Source organism: Sycon ciliatum, chromosome 1 (genome assembly GCF_964019385.1).
Source record: "Sycon ciliatum chromosome 1, ocSycCili1.1, whole genome shotgun sequence".
NCBI lineage: Eukaryota > Metazoa > Porifera > Calcarea > Leucosolenida > Sycettidae > Sycon > Sycon ciliatum.
This window is the reverse complement of record NC_088643.1, coordinates 39,943,804-39,967,690: the sequence shown is the minus strand read 5'-3', so window position 1 is coordinate 39,967,690 and position 23,887 is coordinate 39,943,804. Positions and strand designations below refer to the sequence as shown.

The window sequence follows — 23,887 nt, the reverse complement described above, 5'->3', positions numbered from 1 at the left end:
AAATATTGAGAGAAGAAAAACTTCCCAAAGAAGAACGTCATTTCCGCATTCCGTGGGTTAGCTTCTTGACACTTGTTGAGTAGTTTATGAATTGAAAATAATGGTTTTGGCCAGGGAGTCGTAAAATACCGGTATTTTCTGACTCCCTGGTTTTGAGTCTTTTGACGGGGTGTGCTGAGGATTACAAAAAAGTGAGCATTTTCCGAGCATTTTCGGCAAGGTTTGGGAGCATTTTCGGCAAGGTTTACGAGAATTTCCCAAAAGCATTTTCGGCAAAGTTTCGGGCATATTACCATGATTACACGTACACCGGGCCCTAGCTGCACTGCAGCACGATCGGATCTGATATCGATTTACATGTACATGTATATCCAGGTAGTTATGGTTGCTGCGTTATGGTTATGTGCGTCACGTGCTCTGATCTGAATCGATAGCGCTGGCACGCAAACGCGCAAGTCTAATTGGGGGCATCTTGCATCCAGTTTTTCCAGTTTTGCCCGATATAGGGTTCACAACAAACTGGACCGTCCAGTTTGCTGCACTACAAAAGTCAAAAATGCTGACTGCATGCATAGCAGTGCATGCTGAGTCTTATCTAGTCTACAACAAGTCTGTTCCGTTGACACTTGCCCACTCCTATTCCTAACTAACTGTTACCTGTTTACCATGTTTAGGCTTCAGCCTTTCAGGCTTCTACCAACCGTATCCTGACAGTACTATTATATTATGTACTAGTAGATCTGAACTGAACTCTGCAGACAAGATTAGTTAGTGAAGTGATTTGGAGGTGCGTCCAGGGCAAGGCAGTGCAGGGTGATGGGTGACCACTGCCATTTCCTGACCTTGGTGACTGTACTCTGGTACTACACTGACCCTCACCAGGCCTTTACCTGTTTACCATGTTTAGTATTGTTTACTTGCTCTGGCCTTGCGTACAGTCTACTAGTCTGTCTGCACCACAAAGAATAATAAAAATAGATATGCTCACCACATTTTCACAAATAATTACATGTACATGATTGTATAACTTTTTTATAAGCCTTGGAAGGAAGTAAGTAGGCTTTGTTGTCAGTCGAGTCAGTCCTGCATGCATGCAGTGTAGACTGGTCTGTGTAGGGATAGCTAGGGGCGGGGTAGAAGATGAAAAATGCGTGAATACACTCACCACGCTCACTAGATGATCACCAGATCACTGTGACTCAGCTCAGCTCAGCAGCTATGCGCTAGCGTAAGACACGCATGCACGTAGATCTACGCAGTGCATGCTACGTAGTGCTTGGCGAACACAAAAGAACAGTACAGCTAGCTGTACGGTTCCTTTCTGCTTGTACCCGGGCCGCGGGGTAGACCTACAGAGTACAGGCCGCAGCGGTTGCAGTTACCAGTTCGACTACTACCACTGCAGCCGTACCAGTATCGAGCCGTGCACATCCGCAATCCAATGCGCAGTTCCCGCTGCTATGGTTGTGACACCGGCAGAAAGCAAGTCACTTACTCGACAGTTGCCGTCTGTAGTGATAGTAAAAAAAGGTGTGCGTGCCAGACACCACGTAAAGTCGATGTGTAAACGTTTCTTTGGAGTCGGTTGCTTTAGCGCGTGGTTGGAGAGCAAGGGAACTGCTAGCGCTAGTATCTGATGCGTAAGCAACGTAACCAGGTATCTTGTGAAACTTTGCGAAACCTTGTTCAAGACGAGAGTTTCTCTAGTATGGTGTCGATGTGAGCTGAAGTATGAGTTTGAGCGAGACACCAGTTGAGCCAACGTTGTCCGTTTGTTGCCTCTTGGATTCGCGGCCGCTGGTCCATCATTTTCAGACCACTCATTGATATTGGCCAGCTCCAGAGCAAGTCACGGATTGCTGTACTGACTGTACCGGAGTACACCGACGTGTAACTACTGCACTGTGCATGTGTGCTGTGTAGCGAGGAAAAACAGATTTGTGATTATTTTACTAGTACCATGACAAAGAATGATATCGATGGCGAAGAAGAGCATCGTGACGTCACACTACAACAGCCTGAACGTCATGAAGTGTGCCCTTCACCTCTTGATCTTCTGAAGTTTGACTATGAAGACATTGAGCATAGCAAGGCTGGGAAGGCTGTCGGCGAGCCAGGTGTTCACATTCACGCGGCTGGAGCTAAACAGTCGCAACAGGATAAATCCAAGCAGCCACGCTATCACCTAATCAATTTGATCATGGTCAGCATCTGCTTCTTCTTCGTTTTCACAGCGTTTATGTCTTTGCAGAACCTGCAGGCATCACTAAACGAGCACGGCAAGACATGCCTTGCCGTGCTTTACGGTCTGCTGATTGTGGCCTGCTTCATCACACCGCCTTTAGTTCAGCGCCTGTCACCGCGCGGCACACTGATCCTGTGCATCGTAGTGCACTGTGCATACACCGCAGCCAATTACTATCCCGTCGAGTATGTTCTCTTGCCGGCGTGCGCCTTGATTGGCCTGGCCTCCGCGCCGATGTGGACAGCGCAACAGATCTACGTGACGACCAGCGCACACATGTATTATGAATACACCAAGACACCGGCGCCTACCGTAGGCCCATCAAGCAAACAGGGCAGTGCTGCTGCTGCTGAAGGAGAAAGCACAATAGATAAAGTCATGGGACGCTTTAACGGCATCTTCTTCCTCATATTTCAGCTCGCACAGGTAAGTTAACTTGGAACACAGGTTCGGTGTGCGAGATCCCTTGCATACACAAACTTCATAAAATAAATGCAAGCACAGATACAAAAGTCCTCGCCAATCGGAAAGAAGAAGACAACGCAGGGTAGCGAAACACGACGATATGCTACTGATAATAATTACCGTATGCCCGCAGGCTTTAAAACCATGGAGGTATATTCGATCATAACGCCAGTCTCAGTTATAAAGCCATGGGCTTCATAAACGAAGTGACATGTGAAGTATGTTTTGTAAAAATGAAGGAATAAGTACTATACTAACAAACTTACAGCCCAGCAGGAAGGGTGAACAAGTGGATTTAGAGTGAAATTTATGTGTAGACTTTGACTTTTATTGCTTGGCGTAGTGGGTGAGTCATTTTGCATCTAAAATAGCTAGGAAAGCAGGGGTGTTTCGAACATAAGGACATGGCTTTAAAGGCGCTGACATACGGTATGTGTTTGGACAGTATGTCTAGCTGCTCCCCTGACTGGAAGAGTTTGTGCCTGGGCGCATGAGTGACTGGCACCAACGGTGTAGTAATCTGTGGCAATACAGTAATGCACTGCGGATCCCCCCTATTAGTCCTGGAGCCAGGTCCAGAAATCTGACAGTGTCATTTGACACCTCGTCCAGGAAAGATTTGACTTCAAATTCGTAGAGGCGGACCAACTATAGGAATTTTGGAGAAAACTAGAAGTTCCCAATGTTGTCCGTTTGGAAGTTATGAGCTATTTCTAAATTGCTTAGGTTACTATGGTAACTTGTGTGCAATTAGCCGTTCCTGAGGCAAAGCCGGTACAATTTTGGAGAAAAAAGTTACCTTGCTGGAAGGCGAGCTCTTTACAAGACTATTATTGAAAACCAGAAGTTTATAGGACTGTCGGCTTCCTTGTCACATGAATTTCTCGAATTTCTACGGTTACCGTGGTAACGTGTATGCAATTAGCCACTTCTAAGCCAAAATCAGTGCATTTTCCCCCCTGTAGGCAGGTGGAAAGCAGAGAATAGTTATAATATTGTGGCTCAGCGGTCTATTGGGCTTCTTCATGCCTGGTTTGTAGAGACTGGGCTCCTCTCCCCTCTAACACTACCGGGATTGCATTGACCTGGCACTTGTTTCCTCCCTTCCTTCACATAATACAATGTACATGTACATGTAGTACCCAGACAGCGGTGTGCTATGTTGACAGGATTGGTCACCATGATCCACTACTAGTACTTTCCACCCAATTCACATTTTCTTTTTATGGAACAATGTCATGCAGGCTGTCCAATCGACATGTACATGTACATGTTTAGGAAGCACATTGCCCATGAAATACAGTCATGTACATGTAGACCGGGGCGGGGGCCTACGCCAAGACCTGGAAGGACAATTTTGATCAACGAGATGGCTAATAGACAAACAACTGCCCTAACCGCAACATGCAACAAACTCCGCCACATATTCCGTGCTCATGTGTCATCCTTCAGCAACTCACAGCAAGCATTTACACAGGAAGGTCTGGTCACATCCCTCTGATCAAGCAACAGTTTCAAAACAGTCCCGGACTGACCCCATGGCCCATGGGGCAGTGACCTCTCCTGCTATCTAGCCGAGCCACTATGAATTCTACACCTAGTACCAAGAGTGTATAAGCGGGGGGTTATACACTCTTGCTAGTACCTGTACCGGTACATGTGGCATCATTTCCAGCACTCACAGATACATGTACATATACGTGTGCAGCAGTTAATCACCATCCAACTTGGCTACAAGTGATGCAAATACAGTACAGTACCTGATGCCACAGATTATTCTATGTACATCGAACACCCTGGATGGTTTCACCTGTACATGTATATAATCATGTAAATGTGGAGACAGTTATGGCCATAATAATACTGACTACTCTCAACTCCTACAAGCCATATCTCTTGCCAATTGTCAACGTATTGGAGAAAATTGTTGATCGGCAGGTTGTGGAGTTCTTAGTGACAATAGTGAGGTTTCTGCCCTGCCATGGACCAGTTTGCATACTCCGATCTCTCTCGTCTTCCAAGTCCTGGCATCTCCGTGTGATATGAGAAGGGAACTTGGTGTGTTTGGTTGAACGACTATACATGTGCATGAAGTACATGTATACATGTAATTTAAATGGCACACCAGTAACAACAACAATAACAATAATGAATACCTCAACAGTGTCCTGGACATGTACTTCAGTTCAGTACATTGTACAATGTACATGTACACCTCACAGTACTGGCCTCTATACGGGCAAGATGATTCTTTGGATGTGAAAAAATACGTGTAGTCATGTACATGTACATGACAAAACATACAATGTAGTTTGGTTGCCAGCATGTTACAAGCTACGTGTAGGTGGAGGATGCACTGAGACTGTGTTCGAAAACAGTGCTCCTTATGACCTTACTACAACCTCCACGGTTGGCATAGCCCTGGTCTTGCGACCATTTGAACTATAATGGGGGCTAGCCCCAGTTCTAATATATGCTAGGGAATTGTTTGAGTCTTGTTTTTGTTTTTGCTATCAGTTGTGTTTCCTTGCTCGTTCTTGGATGTCAGTCCTGCCTAAATCCTCTTGATCCTTTTGTGTGGATCCCGGCACTAAATCAGGAGAGAGGGGTCCAGTCTCTACAAACCAGGCTTGCAACAGCCCAATAGACCTCTAAGCCACATTATTATAACTATTCTCTGCTTTCCACCTGCCTACAGGGGAGAAAATGCACTGATTTTGGCTTAGAAGTGGCTAATTCCATACACGTTACCGCGGTGACCGTAGAAATTCGAGAAATTCCTGTGACAAGGAAGCCGACAGTCCTATAAACTTCTGGTTTTCAATAACAGTCTTGGAAAGAGCTCGCCTTCCAACAAGGCAACTTTTTTCTCCAAAATTGTGTCGGCTTTGCCTCAGAAACGGCTAATTGCACACAGGTTACCATAGTAACCTAAGCAATTTGGAAATAGCTCATAACTTCCAAACGGACAACATTGGGAACTTCTAGTTTTCTCCAAAATTCCTATAATTGGTCCGCCTCTCCGAATTTGAAGTCAAATCTTTCCTGGACGAGGTGTCAAATGCAACTCCTCAATAAAGCGACTTTTTCGGACTTGGCCCCAGCACTATATCACCCTCACCCTGCCGTGATGGGTTGAACTGGACTGCATCCATTCAAGATTGTGTTTTTCACTGTGACTCGTTTGATGTATACACCGAAGTCGCCGCGTCACGGGTAGAAATTGAAAGAGGTGGAAGTTAGAGAGACACAGGCATATAGACAGACAGACAGACAGAGGAGGGCAGGGTGGGTAAGCAGTACTTCATGGTCTGTAAAGTTGTGCCTCCGTCTCAGGGCCCGACAGTCTTGATGTCTGCATTGTACATATGCATAAGTACACGTGGTGGCTGTGGACACGCACGCATGCAGTGAGCTGAGTGTTGTTGCTGATCTTGCCAGTTACAATTTTCCGAAATGAATGCTTTCTTCGCTTGTTTTGTGCCTTGAATGCTCAGATTTCAGGCAATCTGATATCGTCACTGGCGCTCCGTTCAAGTGATGCTGGGCAAACACATGACGCAAGCTCTACGTGTTTGGTGTCGGACATGATGAATTCTAGTGACAGTTACCTTGCTAGTGACAGTTACCTTGCTAGTAACAGTACCAGTAACCATGGTAACAGTTCTCTTGGAGGTGATGCCACTAAGTCGGTCCCGTACACTCTCTTGTCAGTGTATTTAGCCTGTGATATTATCGGTAAGCGAGTGCACAACTGCAGCTGCATACGGTCATGTCTAACCTGTTAGGTCTAGTAGCTCGTGGAGCAAAGATACCTGGTTGCATTGTGTCTTATTCAAAGGGACTTTCAATGCTCTATTTTCTTTCTGTGTTTGCGTAATTATGGCCATGTGTTTGTAGAACATGTACTGTCATGTATAATATTTGCACGTGTGTATGCACATGTGTGTGTGTGTGTGTGTGTGTGTGTGTGTGTGTGTGTGTGTGCACAATTAAACACGATGCATGCAATTGTACATGTGGTTCAGTGTCCCTTTGAGTGAGTATGGCTAATCCTTATGTGCGTTTGCATACCGGTATGCGACCTTCTGTGTGATAAATAAATGCTTTTGCAAAGGCCTTGAATTTTTCGCTGCCATAAATTTAAATTTTGCTTCTTACAAAGGGTTTACAAAGGTATTGCTCATTGATCCCGTATTATGTTGAGCTTTCTCACAACTTTTGGGAACAATAAGCTGAATTTGCTGCTGATAAGATAACAGCAAATTTTGCATTGCGTGATGCATATGCGTGAAAATGTCACCGAGCATCATCATGCTGCTCGAGGCGAAGACTTGATCATCGTGGGAGACATGGCATCGGGTCAATTCTGCATTTATTCAAACAATATCCGGTCTTTCCCGTCGACAGGTAATTGATCTGTTGTGATCGTGAATCCGAGTCACCGTTGATTCTTTCCCTTTCTGGGATCAGTTAGCTGAGGAAGCTGTTATTAGCCAGGGGTTTTCAACTACCATCTCACACTAGCGCACTAGTTGAGTAAGGGATTTGTATTGCTATGACAGTTCGAACCGATACGAGCTTAGCGCCCAGCCTGCCGTGATGTTTAGGCGAGTGACATCATTGTATATGCATGCTATGGAGTAGTGAACTAATGCTTATGATGTCACATTATGCAATACACCTCCATTAATATTGTAATTGCGTAACCTCTATTCTGACGGATACATGTTGCACAGTGATATCTTGCAGCGGGTAGGATAGAGTGCCTCCATGCGGTCCGTCGGTTGCCATACATGGGTATGACCATGGGTTCAATTTCTAACAGTCAATAACAGGAAGAGGGAGAGAGATAGGGTGTGTGTGTGTGTTTGTGTGCTTGTGTGTGTGTGTGCTTGTGTGTTAAAGCATTGTGCCATGGATATGTTGTTTGCCTCGCAGGTCTTGGTTTTTGCATATTCTGCCTTCGCTCCCTTACCAAGTCCGTCTCTCTCTACGAGGCTAAGGATTTGAAGTCAACGCTTCTGGCGACGCTACGGAGTACGATCAACCCATACATGCTGCTCCTCATCCCCTCAGTCATTTACAATGGGATGGAGCAAGCGTTCATATTTGGTGAATTCACAAAGGTATGTGCAGGGCAGAGTACAGCATTGATTTGAGCTAATGAGCTGAGGTGTTGGCAGCTACTAGTGTGCTGTAGCTTTGTCGTATGAGATATTTTCAATACACTCAGCCCAGGCCTCTAATGCAGGTTCCTAGGGTATCGTATGCATGGAGCCCTGGATGGATTGATACGATTAGCACACACTCGTGTTTGCAAAGGGCTGGCAATTTGCTGGTTCTTCTTATAACTGTGATTTGAGTCTTTGCAGGCATGGCCGGGAGAAGAACCGACACCGTCGTATCGTTAGAGAAGATCGTGTGCCTCACTAGCAGGCCCGACCTGGCAGCGCGCGTCTCTGTTGAATGGACAAGTTTCCGGTACCCTCTGAGAGAGATTTGAATGCGTTATCACGAAGAGTCATGCATGAGTCATGCATGATGTTCGTGTATTTTTTGCACCAGCCGGTGTCGGCTGCACTACTGCCCTGTCTGAACCCCTGTGTGGGCTGTGTTTCGCAGCAGTCATGCAGCCCAAGACCGTGGATGATCTAATGGAAGAGAGGTCCGTATGATCAATTCAGCTGGAACGTTTGGATCATCAAACAACATGTAGGTATTCCGGGTTGCTTGGAATATGGGTCACAGAAAGCAGGAACAGCCTTTTGGGTGATAAAAATCTGCAACTAACAGACAGAAGGAAGGACATAAATGGGCACACGATGAGAAGCCGGCGATGTGGATGCGTTTGAATTGCAGCCTCGTTCACTCTGCAACCCTATCAAACAGGATTCAGTCTCAGTTTACTTCAAAGTACATTCTAAGTTTTCTTAGAACCAGTCGTCTTTTACATGAAACGTGGCGAGTGAGGATGTGTTTCATTTCTTGTTTCTTATTCTTGAGCTGCGGGCATGGTAAATGGATAATAGCGACGTGCAGATTAATGGTGTTCGGCTAGAATGACCCCGCGGATCTTCCAGGAAGGCAACGCATTCACCACCTGGAGCATAACCAGATGCAGTTACTACTGCTGCTGCTGCTGCTGCTGCTGCTGCTGCTGATGGAATCATGATGAGAAGCTATTCAGTATGATGGAGAATCCCCGGTATGAAGACAGTTGAAATGAACAAGAAAACGACAAACAACTAGTTTCATGTATAACTAATCTCACCACCCGAAAGGCTTAGTGTTCTGCTGACTGTGACCCATACCAAGAGTACATAAACCAGAGTGTGCAACTCGGGATGGTTCCTGTGGGGGCGTAATTCGTGCAGTACGTCATTTCTGACGGCATGGTAAGCCACAGGTACGGTGAAAAGTTGCGTAACCAGTCATGGTGGTGCAGGTCACTGAGTTTGTCCTGATTTCGGTTTTTTGATACGGATAGCCTGGTGACTTTACTCGTCGGTGGATGTACGCAGCGTACACAGTCACGCAAAACACCGAAATCCTGAAACTGGACGTCTAAAATCAAGCAAACTTGGCTGATTTCCGGGCTATGAAACATGAAAATTTGAGCTGTACGCAAGTCGCGGCTTGGCTGACCTCATCAGGGTGACGTAGTGCACGAACTGCGCTGTTTCAGATCTGATATGCACAGTTGCACACTCTGGTTTATGTACTCTTGCCCATACACGTCTGCTGCATACTGTAAGTCTACACATGTTCGGTGTGCGTAAGCCTCCCAAGGCTAAAACACAATTCGGCCTCATTAAAATTTCAGCCTGCACTGCTGCTTTCTGTCTACACTGTCACATTGAACCTTGCAGAACAAAATTTCGGCTGCAAATGTTTTTTAGGCCGAATGTGCCCATGCCGAAAATAGCCGAAAATATGTGTAGACTTACAGTAGTGTAAACCGGTTTCAAGCACTAAAATGAAGTTCAAGTGGAGAACTGCGTCCTTGCGCAGCTTTTTGCTTAATTTTGGATGCTTCCTGGTTGTGGGAATTTTTTGCACTTCTTTAAAAAGTTGTGCGGCGGTTGTTCAGAATTGATTATCCTCACCTCCACGTGTTTCAAGCGACGGCAATTGAGCTTCACGCCACTGTAGTGGCTGTTCATGAATTGTATACTGAAGTGAATTTGGTATGCAGTCTCATGTACGCCTCAATTTGACTTGGTGTCAGGCTTGTGGATCATCCCGTGGTTACGAACGTGAACGTTGCTGTTGCTGTTGATGCCGCCGCCGTCATTTGTCATCTTACAGGAGAAGGCATCGGGGTCGCATCTCCATTGGCGCTCCCTCAGTGCTGATCCGCAGTTCGGAATGAATGCTTTACTTCATAAATAAGTATCAAGATAGAGAGGATTACAGTACGCAAGACACTAAAGCTAACATATAATGCCCCCTCCTCCCCCCCCCCCCCCCCCCCCTCGGCCGCCTTTCCAGATGCCACAGGTCCAGGCACCCCCATCTACTGGGCCGGGCCGTGGGCGCCTTCCACTGAAACCAACAATGTCAGCAATTTTCTGTTTTCATGCACAGAAAGCGTATGCATGTTATGAGTTGCGGTCAATTCCTATTTGCGCACTCAGTTTGCCCAGCACACGCAGCTCAGCTTACTCTAGCGGCAGCGGCATTTTGTTCCTGCGGTCCAGTGCACCCGTCCTTCGGTTCAGCCAATGAAATCATCGGATAGCCATGTCACGGGGTGGTGCTCCCTCATGGCTAGATGGGCTTAGTCACTGTGCTTGTCAATAACTAAATCAAATCCACGTCGTGTGAGCAATAGCGTCGCACGTACTAATCCTCTCTACTCTTGATATCACGGTAGGAGACCCTATTGAAACTGCTGAACGCATGTGGGAGCTTTGCGTTTCATCCAAAGAGTGTGTGTCCCATGTGATGGCCCCATAGCCTTGTAGTAGGTTTTATTTGAACTGCTTCAAAGCAGATACTCCCTCTAACCCTGTCTTAGATTGTATTATATTTGGGTTCTATTAACATTGTAGAAGTTCTTCAAAGACACACGTGTCCAGAAAACTGGACCTGTGTCTGAACATCAATGTCCTTCAAATGAAAAAAAACTAAGTTTTCAGGTCAATGAGCGCATACAAACTGCAGGGCACCAAGTAAATGAGGTGGTTACAACCAAGGTCTACTTAGCCCTAACGGTCCTCTTCAAGCACACAGGCACACCTTACGCCATGCCAAACCGTGGACGCACTCACTGTGTGGGTTTGAAACAGCATTACGAACTTGAAGCCCGTAGCAGTTATAAAACCCTAAAATTATCTCTTGCTTGAAGAGAGAACCCTGAAGACATGGAACTTGATTTCTGCTTCTTTTCTTCTTGGCACTGCAGTATATGCAATGATGGTTAGAGTAGTGTTGACCTGAAAAAATCATGTTTGTTAATTTAGCCTAACCTCAACATCTACAAGTGAGTGAAATAGATTGATTGTCTCTGTCAAGTTGTGCTCAGCCTTATCCAACAAACCATAAACGCTTTTAGAAGTTGCAATACCTTTTTGAAACTTTAAAAGGAGCCTGTATTCTTTATTTTGTGTGGTGTTAAAAATGCGGAGAGTCCAAAGGTTACTAGGGAAATTATTTATCTCGGGTCGTGGTGTCTGAAAGGTTTGGTGGCAGAGCTTGCACATTTTGGCACTGTTCATCCTGTGAGCCCCTCCCCGAACAGGATGCAATTGGATGGTTGCAAATAGTTTTAACGTTCTCTGTGGAGCCACATACCTAAGATTTCCCGATTCGCTCGGGCGATATCCTGGAGCCATCAGCCCACGTTCATCTCCAGCATACATGCATACCAACACAGCTTGATACCAACGGCCGTTGGCAAAACTTGCAGGCACCACAGCTCAAGAAGGATTGATCCTATGACTTTGGGTTGTCTGCTGTTAGACACACATGCACATATACACTCGTAGTTGGGAGAATGTTTCCTTAGCCTCTTTTTTTCTTTTGGCATTATTCACTTATCAGCACCAAACACTATAATAATATTATCCTTAGGGTTTGAATACCACTTGCATTAGCTTGTGTAATGGGTTCAGTATCCGCCCACACGATGCTTTGTTGGACGTCCTGAAAATTCTGAACAAAACACCATACATCAAGTGCAAAATTCTTCAGCGTGGGTTCTTCGGAATGCGTGTTTCATCATCAAAGTGTATTGATAAAAAATCATGTTGGCATTTCCACGTGCTGATTAAGTGTCCACGAGACGAACTGTCTGCCGGGCCTATTGAGCAATACACACAGTACTGAACTGGTTAGGTTCAAACTGCCTGTAGAGAGGTGTAATGCGGCATGCGCAGGGCAACCTTGTACGATTGAAAGTTTCAAAAGTCTCGGTTGCAATTGGGTTGCTAGCTTGGTTTGCTAAAACGTTGAATATCGCGGATTGGGGCAGGGAAATATCGATTGGGGCAGGGAAATATCGATTGGGGCAGGGAAATATCGATTGGGGCAGGGAAATATCGATTGGGGCAGGGAAATATCGATTGGGGCAGGGAAATATCGATTGGGGCAGGGAAATATCGATTGGGGCAGGGAAATATCGATTGGGGCAGGGAAATATCGATTGGGGCAGGGAAATATCGATTGGGGCAGGGAAATATCGATTGGGGCAGGGAAATATCGATTCGGGCAGGGAAATATCGATTGGGGCAGGGAAATATCGATTGGGGCAGGGAAATATCGATTGGGGCAGGGAAATATCGATTGGGGCAGGGAAATATCGATTGGGGCAGGGAAATATCGATCGGGGCAGGGAAATATCGATTGGGGCAGGGAAATATCGATTGGGGCAGGGAAATATCGATTGGGGCAGGGAAATATCGATCGGGGCAGGGAAATATCGATTGGGGCAGGGAAATATCGATCGGGGCAGGGAAATATCGATTGGGGCAGGGAAATATCGATCGGGGCAGGGAAATATCGATTGGGGCAGGGAAAGCGCTTGTGGTTGTGTACAGCCCTTATGGGTAAAGGAATATTGCGTGATCTGGCGGCATCGTTGAACTGAGTGAAATCAGCCCGAAGACAATCATGCCGGCATGACTGGAATGAACAGGTCTACTAAGTTGCACCTACACAAGGGTACGCTACTCAGACCATTGAGGAGGGACAACGAACGCCATGTGTATAAGCAACAAATATTAAACGATTTTCCTTGTGTATGTGTGCATGTGTGTGTGTGTGTGTGTGTGCACGCGTGTGCGTTTGTGTGCACGTATGTTTGTGTGCGCGTACGTGCATTATCCAGCACTTCATAACAGATTGTGTTGGCATCGACTGGGTTGGCTACGTGATGATATCAATGGGTGTAGTGAATGCCACCAGTAGCATGCTGTGTGGGCAATTGGCAGCTCGTCTTGGACGCTTGCCTATTGTGGTGGCTGGCGCACTGGTCAATGCTGCAGTACTGATATTCCTGCTCGCGTGGACAAGGAAGCCAGATCTGCTGGCTCTCTTCCTAATTGCTGGAGCATGGGGATTTGTGGACGCCGTCTCGAATACTCAGCTCAACAGTAAGTGTATGCGCCGGCTGCTTATGGCCGCATGTGTATTACTTGTGGAAGGACTTGGTGCGGCCTGCTATGTAACAACTCGGGCAGCAGATGAGCTGTGCATCTCTCTTGCTTGATTCACCCATGGATATATGTGTGTGAGTTTGTTATACTTGAAGTAGTACTAAATTTGTCAGTGTCACCAAACACCTTCCTCGTGCCATTTTGCGGATTCAAGTTTGCATAGATTGCGTATTTGACTTGCTAGTCGTCTAAGCCGTGACCTCTTCCACTCTACTGTATCATTGAGATCAGGGAATCGTAGAATACCGGCATTATTTTACAACTCCCTGGTTGATATGCGTGGGCAAAGTCGCGGCACAGCGGTGCGCTAGTGTAGTAGCGACTCACTAGCGACCCTCCCTGCATACATAGCGCCCATACGCGGTTCCAGCTGACTCGCCACCAGGACATCAGTCACAAAACACCTTGAAACTGACACATCGACTTTCGTCTCAAGTTTCATGCTTCAGCATGCGCTGCTTCCACGCTGGGTGAAATGTTATGCCAAGTCTGTGCTGCGGACGTTTCTCATTTCTGTCAAAAACAATACGAGACAAACACTGAAATTCTCTGTGGCTGAACTTCACAGGCTACAATTGCTCAGAACAGTGTCCGGGTCTTGTACAAAGGAAAGGGACACATGATAAAGGGTTATGAGTAAATGCCCCTTTCCATTTCGGTACCTTTACGAGTATTTTTGGATCAACATCCGAGTGTGATCTCTGTGGAGCTTAAGTGTGGCCCTAGTTTGCACCTTCACATAGCCAGCAATCGCATGTCATCTCGTACATTGAAAATCAACATAATTTTGCGAATCGACCTTTTTTTCAGGATCACTTTTCAACGAGGACGAAGCAAAGTCGGCCGAACGAAGCCTAGAGGAAGAAAATCACCCTCTCCACTTCACCATCACGATACTGACATAGATACGAGATGAAACAACTAAAAAATTCACAAGAAAACTGTTCGACCATCATCGCGCTGACTTTGGTCTGACTTTGGTCTGAGAATTTCTATCACGATCAAAAATGTACGAGGAGCACTCAAAAATAAGCCACAGACGTACCTTTATCGCTCTCTACTCCTTTTTCAAGGCACAAAAGTCGACTCTCCACTTTCAAACCAGGAACCAGACATACCAGTGGTCCTTTTCAGCTGCTCCACGAGCGCAGGAAATGTTCACCAAGGGGCGCAGAGCAGCATCCATTCCAGAAAAATAGCTAAAATACGAGTGAGACTGCATGCCTGAGTACATGAGTACATGTATGAGTACATGCAGAAAATAGTCAATTTCAGCGTTTCTGCTCCAAACAGCAACTAGCTTCGACTAGAAACAAAGATTACACCAAAGGATCAAACAACAACCAATTTCTGCAGTCTTTTTGCAGATGGCTTCCTTGTGCTTGGCCCAGCACGCCAAAAATCACACCTCGGAGGAGTACAAAAAATACAACTCTCAGATGTCCTTGATTGCTGGCCATGTGTGTTTTTTTGTGTTCTGTGTGTGCGTGCATGTGTGTGCGTGTGTGTGTGTGCGTGTCTGTGTGTGTGTGTGTGCGTGTGTGTGCGTCTGTGTGTGTGTGTGTGTGTGTGTATGTGTGTGTGTGCGTGTCTGTGTGTACATGCGTGTGTGTATGTGACTTATGTGTCACGGTTACGTGTATGTGACTTATGTGTCACGGTTACAGCTATGTTCGGCATCGTCTTCTCTCGAAATCAAGAACCGGCCTTCGCCAACTATCGTCTCTGGCAGGCTGTCGGTTTTTGTATATCGTTTTCTTACGGCGATGCGTTGGAAATGCCAGTCAAGCTGTGGATTTTGTTAGGAGTCCTTTTCCTCTATGTAGTACTGTACATTGTGGCTGAGGTCAGGTGGAGTAGAGAACAGAAGGAGAGCAAAAGCATGTTGAATGTGCAATGCAGCCGCCCAGAGCACCCTGTTATACTGAGTCGTGACATTCTCATGTACGAGTTTAGTGTGTAGTACTCGGTACGTACTGAGCTCCTTGTTTTTGATTTTTCTGGATGAAGTTATCAGTGTTCTTATTAAAATTAGTACATGTACAATGTTTTTTTGTTTTGTTATTGTTTTTCTCCTTTTGAATTGAGTTTATTGATTTGAGTTCTTTTTAATTATTAATTAGAAAATTGATTTGAAGTTTTTGGTTTGGGTTTGAAAATCTTTATCTTACAGATGCATCATTTTTCTGATTTCTTCTCCAGTGTACTAGTATTTATTGCATTTTAATCCATTGTGTTAATTTGCCCATAAAAGAGGCCTTTGAACACTACGTACTGAGCTCTGTGTTTTTCTCTTATATAGTGCATGCTTCACGTTCGCGCTTATCAGTTTGACCCCGGCTGAGCTCATGCCTGCTATCCCGTGTCTCCTCTACTTCTGTTTGCTTTCACGTGGTACACGGTTACGGTGTAGTGCTGCACGTGTTCCGTCAGCTTGAACTGTAGCATAACATGATCGTACTTTCAGACGTTTAGTCCTGCTCACACTTCCTCATTTTTTCTTTCTTGAACATGCACTATTTCTGCAGTATGTCAATATTGTGTGTTATCATCTACTTATTGAATTCCAGTGCTAGTACAAGTACTCTTGTGTTTGTTCTAAACTATAGTACTGTGCCCACCGTGATGCCGAGACCTCAGGTCGGCAGAGCCATCAATTCCCCGCCACCACTATTCATTATTATTTATTTCATTATAATTTATTATTGTCGAGTTTAGGTATGTGAACATAGTTAAAAATAAAAATAAAATAAACTGCTTCATTCGGTGATCTGATCCATGTACGTGAACGATCCAGTGATGTGACCATGCATGCAGGCAATCGGTTGTTTGTGGCCCAGGCACAAGGAGTGCATGGTTACAGATCCGTGACGGGTGGGGCTTTAGTTAGGCATTTGTGCCAGTAATCAACAACACCCCCCTCCCTCACCATTGGCATTTAATTATGATTAGGTACTGCATCTGCTATTGGATAATTTTGGGTCATAGGCGCCGTTGATCAGCAATCGGGCAACGGAAATTTACCTTTCTTGCACAGGTACATGTACATGTATGAGCCGGCGGTCTATACAGTAGATATCGGCAAGAGTATCGTGAAGTACATAAACCCTATGTACTCTTGGTATCGGTTATAGCGTGGGTGTTTGAAGAACGACTTTCTATTCTTATTTCCGATATTTCTTACACACGATAAATCAAGTGTGACGTATCAGATGCATGTGTGCAGGTACAGGATGACCATCATACATGTACATACTCCCTGCATACAATGTATCGCTGCCGTGCATGCGGGTGTGCATACTGTAAATATACAAATTTTCGGCAGCTATTTAATTTCGGCTATATTCGGCACCGACCCAAAACGCCTAAATTAAAACGCCGATGAAATTTTTCACAGCATCTGTCGCACTATACCGTGCCCTCTACCCCACGCCGAAAATAAATCGCCGCCGAAATGTCAAAAATCGTGAAAAGCCGAAATTTTGCAGCGCCGAAATTTTGTATATTTACAGTAGTCCCATAAGCTTACCATGTGGCTAATACTGGCTATGCAGCATGACGGATACATGACAACAACAGTTGAATCTGCAGCACTACGATGCAATGGGAGTCGGATCAGAACTGCATTGGACAGATGTTATTACTACAGGCGATACCTAATCTTGTATGTTTTGCTACACAAAGTCCATTCTTAGGACCGATAATATTATACTAGTACTAATGCAATATTTAAACATTGCTTGTTTGTTTAAGTTAAAGAATAAATGTTCACTTGAAACGGTTTAAGAGGTCATTCTTGTAAGCAGTATATAAAATACAAAATAATTGACATACTTTGCCAGTTGTTTGCTGGACTTGCGGCCAGTGACCATGGTGACTCAATAGCTCAGGAAATAAAATCTGTTTGTGGATACATCAGTCATCACTCAGTTACTGTAGCCTGTAGACCTACTGGCATTAGCTGTCCACCAGTTTTTATGTGCATGCACGTGATGTACATCACTAGGCTACTGAGTAGATCCACTGCACGTGACTAGCTAGCCTTCTACATGTTCCAAAAATCATTGAAATGCTGTCAAGAATGGCGAGCGATATCACCATGATCACGCCGATATGCCATTTTTTCAGGCGCTTGTATCATGGACCGATGAACGCAGTGTATCGTATTTTGGGAGCTCCGGAGAGCACCATCACTGGTCCGATCCTCTGGTTGAAATTCTTCCACCGAGGACCACAGTCGACTAGTCGCAGAGTCCGTGTGGTTGGGGCAAATACAATGGATAGATACGTGCGCTACGGCAAGGGCCTCAGCGGGCACTGTAGTACATGGTAGTCTGCAGCCGCGAGCATAACAATTTAATTACATTGCTAAAGAGCAAGCTGGGCTACGCCAAGGACTGTTTCGAGCCTGTGACCGTGATACGTTGAGACGCGGCCAGTCCTGACTAGAAGTAAAGGCAGTAGTAACACTCATCACCGGCATACTGAGTTACTCACTACAAGTAGTACTGCAGTAGAAAAGGAAAGCTAAAGACTAAAGTGCAGTCGGTCATTACTGGACTTCGGGTACCGTTCAGCTTGTGCTTCCTGACTACACTGGCTTATCATGCCAAGCCGCTTTTCAGTATAGCCGCTCTATAGTATAGCTCATACCAAGCCCGGAAAAGGAATCTTTCCTGATAACTTCTTCTACGCGAATACTAGAGTAATAAGTGAGTTTTGTTTATTTGGTTATCACAGACACAGTATTGTGTAGTTATCACAGACACAGTATTGTGAAAGAGAGTACGGTGTGATATACCGGTACCATGGCAACGCATAATACTGATGAAGAAGACGAGCGGTCGCCTGTTTCACCTCTCCTATCGCATGACCAAAGTGAAGGCGGCGATGATAAAATAGCTCTCTATGAGCCTGATGATGATGGCCATGCCGTTGCCAACAATGGTGACGGTGTCGGAGTGGCTCACTTGCCGGCCAAGTCACGGCAGCCACGCTATCACCTCGTCAACTTGATCATGATGAGCGTCTGTTTCTTCTTCGTCTTCACAGCGTACTCGGCGCTGCAGAATCTGCAGGCATCGCTGAACACGTCGGGCAAGACCTGTCTGGCCGTGCTGTACGGCATGCTGCTCGTGTCCTGCTTCATCACGCCGCCTCTTGTTCAGCGTCTCTCACCCCGCATCACCATGGTAATCTGCATGAGCATACACTGCGCATTCACCGCGGCCAACTACTATCCGTCTGAGTACGTGCTGTTGCCGGCGTGCGGCTTGCTTGGCCTGGCGTCCGCACCACTATGGACAGCACAGCAGATCTACGTCACCACCAGCGCACACATGTATCATGAATACACCAAGACACCGGCGGCTACCGTAGGATCTAGCAAACAGGGCAGTGCTGCTGCTGCTGGTGAAGCAGAAAGCACAATAGACAAAGTCCTGGGACGCTTTAATGGCATCTTCTTCCTCATATTTCAGTTTACACAGGTACGTTTGCTTGGAATGCATGTTTGGTGTATGGATTTACACAGGTACGTTTGCTTGGTGTATGGACGTATCAGAAGTACTGGTATATAACTATTGTCACGCACTCATTGGTTTGAAGGAAAAGATGCAAACAGAAAAATTCTGCCGAAAAAATTGACTGTCACCCCAGGACTTGAACCAGAGAGGGGGGGGGGGGACAGGGACCTTCGCTTCAAGCTAGCAATGCTCTAACCACTGAGCTATGGATTAGCTGTCATCCCAGCAGAAACTATGCATGTGCACAGTTGGCAAGTATCTTCCCTCTTTCCAATGATTGTATGTCAATATTTATGTCTTGGGTTCACGGTACAGAATGAGCATGATGCCAAGTGGTTGTCATGACAATTACTCGGGTACTGCTCATGAACGCACCGGCCTGCCTGTCACGGTTCTGTCCGAGAGGTGCAGTCAACAGTGCGCCAGCGCAGGCACCACCGTGTGTTGCAACATGTCACTGAGAACTGAGGGAATCGGTTGTTCTTGCTGCGCACACCTGGTGCCTAGTCACTAATAGCCAGGAGCCACAACTGTTAGCATTCATTCTGGAAAGCTACATGGGCCGCAGAAATCCAGTGCTACATGGGCCGCAGAAATCCAGTGCACTTTGCAAATTAGTTTGTTTGCTTTGTTGTCTCTTACAAGGCCATGTGTGTTCGTTTGTTTCTGCTCTGTATGCTCACGTGCTCAGATTGCAGGCAATCTGATATCGTCACTGGCCCTCCATGCAACCGGCGCTGGTCAACAGCTGGATGAAAACGCTACCTGTTCGCACTCCAACGCCACGGGTAACAATACTAGCAGCGGCACTGATGTCAAGGACTCGGTTCGCTACACTCTCCTGTCTGTCTACTTAGCCTGTGACGTGGCTGGTAAGCGTGTGGTGTACTACATGTGTACAAGTAGCCAGGTAGGGCGCGGGGGGGGGGGGGTCCACTGCCTTAAGAGTGCCCAATGCCAGGAGAAGGCAGAGCGTTCCCGATACAATGGAGAGAAAGGAAGCTGTGTTGCGACTCCCGAGTTTCACGTTAAATCACGATCCTCAGGCAAGTAGGGTGTTGATCCTGATATAGCAAGGGAATTGGAGTCGCAACACCGCATCCCCTGTTAGTGGTAGGTTTCCCACTTCGGTCTATGGCTGCGATAAGTCCTTTGTGTCGGTTACTGGTGGGTTTCCAGTGCTTCAGTTCCTGATCGCGATGGGTCCTTAGTGCCGTGGAATAGCCACTTTCTGCTGTACAGTCGGTCTGGTCAGAATGTTCTTGAACGTAGAAGCCGGCCATCCCGTACGTATGCTGTAACCCGTGCGGCTGAAGACTCCCGGGCATGCTGACCAGCATTTGCCTGGAGGATATGTACAGGCAGTCAGCAGGCGTGTGCGCCAGTACGTGGTGTCCTTCAAAGGGGGGGGGGGGTTCCGGGGGCCTTCCCCGGGAAAATTTTCAAAAAATGAAGCAAAATCCTGCATTTTGAGCGAAAACGGGGGGGGGGGGGGGGGTTCCGGGCACCCAGGAATCAGTGGCAGTAGCTAGTCTCTGCTGAATGTATGTAGCGAGGTGGTCTGCTGCGGTGCTGCATTTAGGTATCTTCAGTGGTAGGCAAGTATCATCATTGTATACTTTTGTGGATGTGTGTACTATTATGTGTGCGTCCATGTCTGTCTGTGTATGTATCTGTCTGTTTATCTGCCTGCCTATGCATACATAAACACAATGTGTGTATGTTCTTGTTCCACAGGCGTTCTGCTATGCTTGTTCTGCCTCCGTTCCCTGTCCAAGTCCGTCTCCGAGTACAAGGCCACCGATTTGAAGTCATCGTGTCTGGCGACGCTACGGCGTGTGATTGATCCGTACATGTTACTCCTTATCCCTGTCGTCATCTACAGTGGCATGCAGCAAGCTTACATATTTGCTGAATTCACTAAGGTAACCAAACTACTTCCATGCATGTACACTTGTGCAGTACTGTATTTTCCGGAGTAACAGTTTTAAGCCGCATTGGAGTATTAGCCGCACACACATTTTTGGGAACGAAATCTACCCTGTATTTCTCAGTTCATTCGACCATCGTGTTATAAGCCGCACGGACTTTTTTGGTGACTTACTGGTGGTTAAAGTGCGGCGTATACTCTTGAAATTACAGTACATGCTTGTACCTCAGTGCAGTACGTGTATTCGAGTTTGACTGTGTTTGTCACTGTGCTATCGGCATGCTTCAAGTAGATGCCCACATGTGTGTGTGTGTGTGTGTGTGTGTGTGTGTGTGTGTGTGTGTGTGTGTGTGTGTGTGTGTGTGTGTGTGTGTGCACATGTGTATGCGTGTGTGCACGTGTGTGTGTTTTTGTGTGCACATGTGTGTGTGTGTGCACGTGTGTGTGTGTTTGCACGTGTGTGTGTGTGTTTGCGCATGTCACTGTGCATCGTCCAGTACTACATCACGGATTGCCTTGGCATCGGCTGGGTTGGCTATGTCATGCTAGTGCTGGGTGTAGTTGACGCAGCCAGTAGTCTGCTGTGCGGCCGACTAGCAGCTCATGTCGGCCGCGTGCCTATTGTTCTGGCTGGGGCATTGGTCAACGCTGCACTCATAGCCTTTCTCATCATTTGGATACGGAAGCCAGATTTGCTGGCTGTCTTCATTGTTGCTTCAAGTTGGGGATTTGTAGATGCCGTTTGGAACACACAGCTGAACAGTAAGTAGCTGAATGCCTCATTTTATGTCATGTAGTTTCGACTAGGCCTTTCATACCATTACTTTTCAAGTCGAATACAATGATGTGGTATTCGACTGGAAGAGTAATGGTACGAAAAGCCTAGTCAAAAACTATTTCTGTGCTTCGTGTGTTGGTTTGCTTCCCTCCTACCAAGAATTTATTCCTTTTATGGGTCTACACATCATATTGCCATGGTGATTGTGCAACTTCAAACATGTGATGTACATGTACTTCAGTATATGTAGGGGGGGGGGGGGTGAGGGGGTGGAGGGGTGGAGGGGTGGAGGGGTGATGCTGCTGCCTAGAGACCTGAGGTAACTGATGACACTCTAGCAGCCTTGTACTGCATGTACATGACTGTACTGTGCTAATCCAGAGCTTGTTGCTATAGGAATTAGTTGGTACATAATATTAATATACTGCATGTACTGGTAAAGGGTGTTCTTTGCTTTGCATTGTCCAAGAGCACAGATGAAATTGCTTCGATTGCCGTATTTTCTGGAGTATAAGCCTCATGTATATTTTCAGTCACGAAATACAAACATCTACAGCACCCTGTATATCACGGTTGATTTGCCCATCGTAGTGTAAGCCGCACCAATTGTTTTGGGTGAATCACAAGCGTTTAAAGTACGGCTTATACTCCGGAAAATAAGGTAGCGTTTCAGTGCGTTTCATTTTGAATTGGAGTTAAAAGAAACGTTAGCTCCTGGTGCTACAAGCTATGATCTTTGTTACCTTCTACATGAATTTTGCATACGACTTTAAATACAGGCGATCTAATTGTACCTTTTGCTTGTGTTACAGCTGTGTTTAGTTAGCATCATGATCTTCTTGTATTGTGGCGTGCTTGGCATCATTTTCTGCTTGTGTTACAGCTGTGTTTGGCATCATTTTCGCTCGAGATCAAGAATCAGCCTTTGCCAACTACCGTCTCTGGCAATCTGCCGGTTTCTGCATATCATTTGCGTATGGCAACGCCCTGGAAATGCCGGTTAAGCTGTGGATCCTGGTAGGAGTACTTTCAGTTTCTGTAACACTATACATTGTCAGTGAGATCAGATGGTACAGGGAGCAGAAGAGAAGCAAATATCTCTAGCCTTTGACTTGCACTCTTGCCAGCTGCACGTACCAGCAGCCATGAGGACAACTCCTTTCTTGAGATGGGCCTCAAGGAGCTACTACGGTAATACTAAACTACTTTTTTTTGTGAATTACAACTTGAGCATGCAAAGTTTCCTGTACAAAAATGGAACACACGGTTAAAATCTTAATATGGGGAGCTGACATCAGTCCCCAGAGCCAGACAAGAACCATCCAAATCGGTCAGGATGGCTTCAAACATTTGCAAATGTTTTGAATATTGAGAGTTTACGTCGACAATATTGAAAATTGAATGTAATTATTTCCTTTGTCTCTCATTGGTGACTTTGGTGCAGAGAGTCGTAGTTTGGGTACAACTCCCTGCTTTGGTGATTTTATTGTACATGGGGCAGTACCACGAAATTTGGAATCCGAAAAGCGTCCAAAATTAAAAAAAAAAAAAAAAAAAAGTACTTCAACTGGGGCTCGAACCGCACAATGATTATGTGCTGTTGCAAGTGGAGTCAAAGAGCCTGGATTTACATGGTTTTCCCCAATTCCGTGCTTTGGGGTCAAAGCTGGCAAAATTATAATTATTCTTGTTAGGCCATGTAAAATATATTGATTGTTTATCGTCAGATTTTCCCGAGAAATCGGGGCGGACAGGAGGTTTTTAATTTTATTTTTTATTATGCATTTATGGCTGTAGGGCAGGTGTTGACAACCCCAGAGGATAATGGAAAGTTGAACAACCAACGTTACGTAGAAAAACGAAGAAAATCAGGCAGCTTATGATCAGGCACAAGGGGTACATGGATGCAGCTAGTGGGGTCGTTTTCGGCACTTGTGCCAGTGGTTGTGAGACTTACCCACTCACCCCCACCGTTAGGCGCTGCATCTGCCGCTAGGGTTTATCGGGTGTTAGCGGCCGTCGTGAGTTCCCTTCGGGAACGGATACGATAATTTACTTACTTTTATGATCAGTTTCACTTTTCAAGCCCAAGGCAACTAAGTTATGGTTCAGTCTCTCTGTCTGTGGACTTGACCTTCGAAAATCTACGGCCATGCTGATTAAAGGCTGTAGACCGCAGTACATACAGTACATTTACCAGTACTAAAAATTAAAATAATTCGGCGGAGGGTGAAAATTTGGGGTGGGCGCGGACGATAAACAATCAAATTTTTTTACTTGGCC

The 23,887-nt window shown here is 45.9% G+C and overlaps 3 protein-coding genes across 3 annotated transcripts in view; 2 read left to right on the top strand and 1 right to left on the bottom strand.

The window, feature by feature from the left end:
* Nucleotides 1-12,182, bottom strand: part of LOC135825383 (tripeptidyl-peptidase 2-like) — a 138,919-nt gene extending 126,737 nt beyond the window's left edge. Inside the window, exon 1 of the mRNA XM_065338129.1 lies at nt 12,179-12,182. The gene's annotated coding sequence lies outside the window, so the exon portion shown is untranslated. The remainder of the gene's footprint in view (nt 1-12,178) is intronic.
* LOC135825410 (protein unc-93 homolog A-like) lies at nt 1,334-16,133 on the top strand. The gene is made up of 5 exons (XM_065338146.1): nt 1,334-2,671; nt 6,208-6,448; nt 7,652-7,839; nt 13,044-13,308; nt 15,039-16,133. Exons 1-5 carry the CDS (start codon nt 1,961-1,963, stop codon nt 15,332-15,334), a joined length of 1,701 nt encoding a protein of 566 aa, XP_065194218.1. The 5' UTR covers nt 1,334-1,960; the 3' UTR covers nt 15,335-16,133.
* A 1,390-nt stretch (nt 16,134-17,523) lies between these two features.
* Nucleotides 17,524-23,030, top strand: LOC135825362 (protein unc-93 homolog A-like). The gene is made up of 5 exons (XM_065338101.1): nt 17,524-18,860; nt 19,588-19,768; nt 20,634-20,821; nt 21,324-21,588; nt 22,488-23,030. The coding sequence occupies exons 1-5, from the start codon at nt 18,180-18,182 to the stop codon at nt 22,706-22,708; spliced, it is 1,536 nt and encodes a 511-aa protein (XP_065194173.1). The 5' UTR covers nt 17,524-18,179; the 3' UTR covers nt 22,709-23,030.
* The last annotated feature ends 857 nt before the right edge of the window (nt 23,031-23,887 follow it).

What these genes read in the sequence shown, in the direction of transcription:
- LOC135825410 (XM_065338146.1), top strand. Translation starts at nt 1,961, where the DNA reads ATGACAAAGAATGATATCGATGGCGAAGAAGAGCATCGTGACGTCACA. An exon ending in TCATATTTCAGCTCGCACAG is followed by an intron (nt 2,672 to 6,207) that starts GTAAGTTAACTT and finishes TTGAATGCTCAG; the next exon opens with ATTTCAGGCAATCTGATATC. An exon ending in TATTTGGTGAATTCACAAAG is followed by an intron (nt 7,840 to 13,043) that starts GTATGTGCAGGG and finishes TGCATTATCCAG; the next exon opens with CACTTCATAACAGATTGTGT.
- LOC135825362 (XM_065338101.1), top strand. Translation starts at nt 18,180, where the DNA reads ATGGCAACGCATAATACTGATGAAGAAGACGAGCGGTCGCCTGTTTCA. An exon ending in TCATATTTCAGTTTACACAG is followed by an intron (nt 18,861 to 19,587) that starts GTACGTTTGCTT and finishes TCACGTGCTCAG; the next exon opens with ATTGCAGGCAATCTGATATC. An exon ending in TATTTGCTGAATTCACTAAG is followed by an intron (nt 20,822 to 21,323) that starts GTAACCAAACTA and finishes TGCATCGTCCAG; the next exon opens with TACTACATCACGGATTGCCT.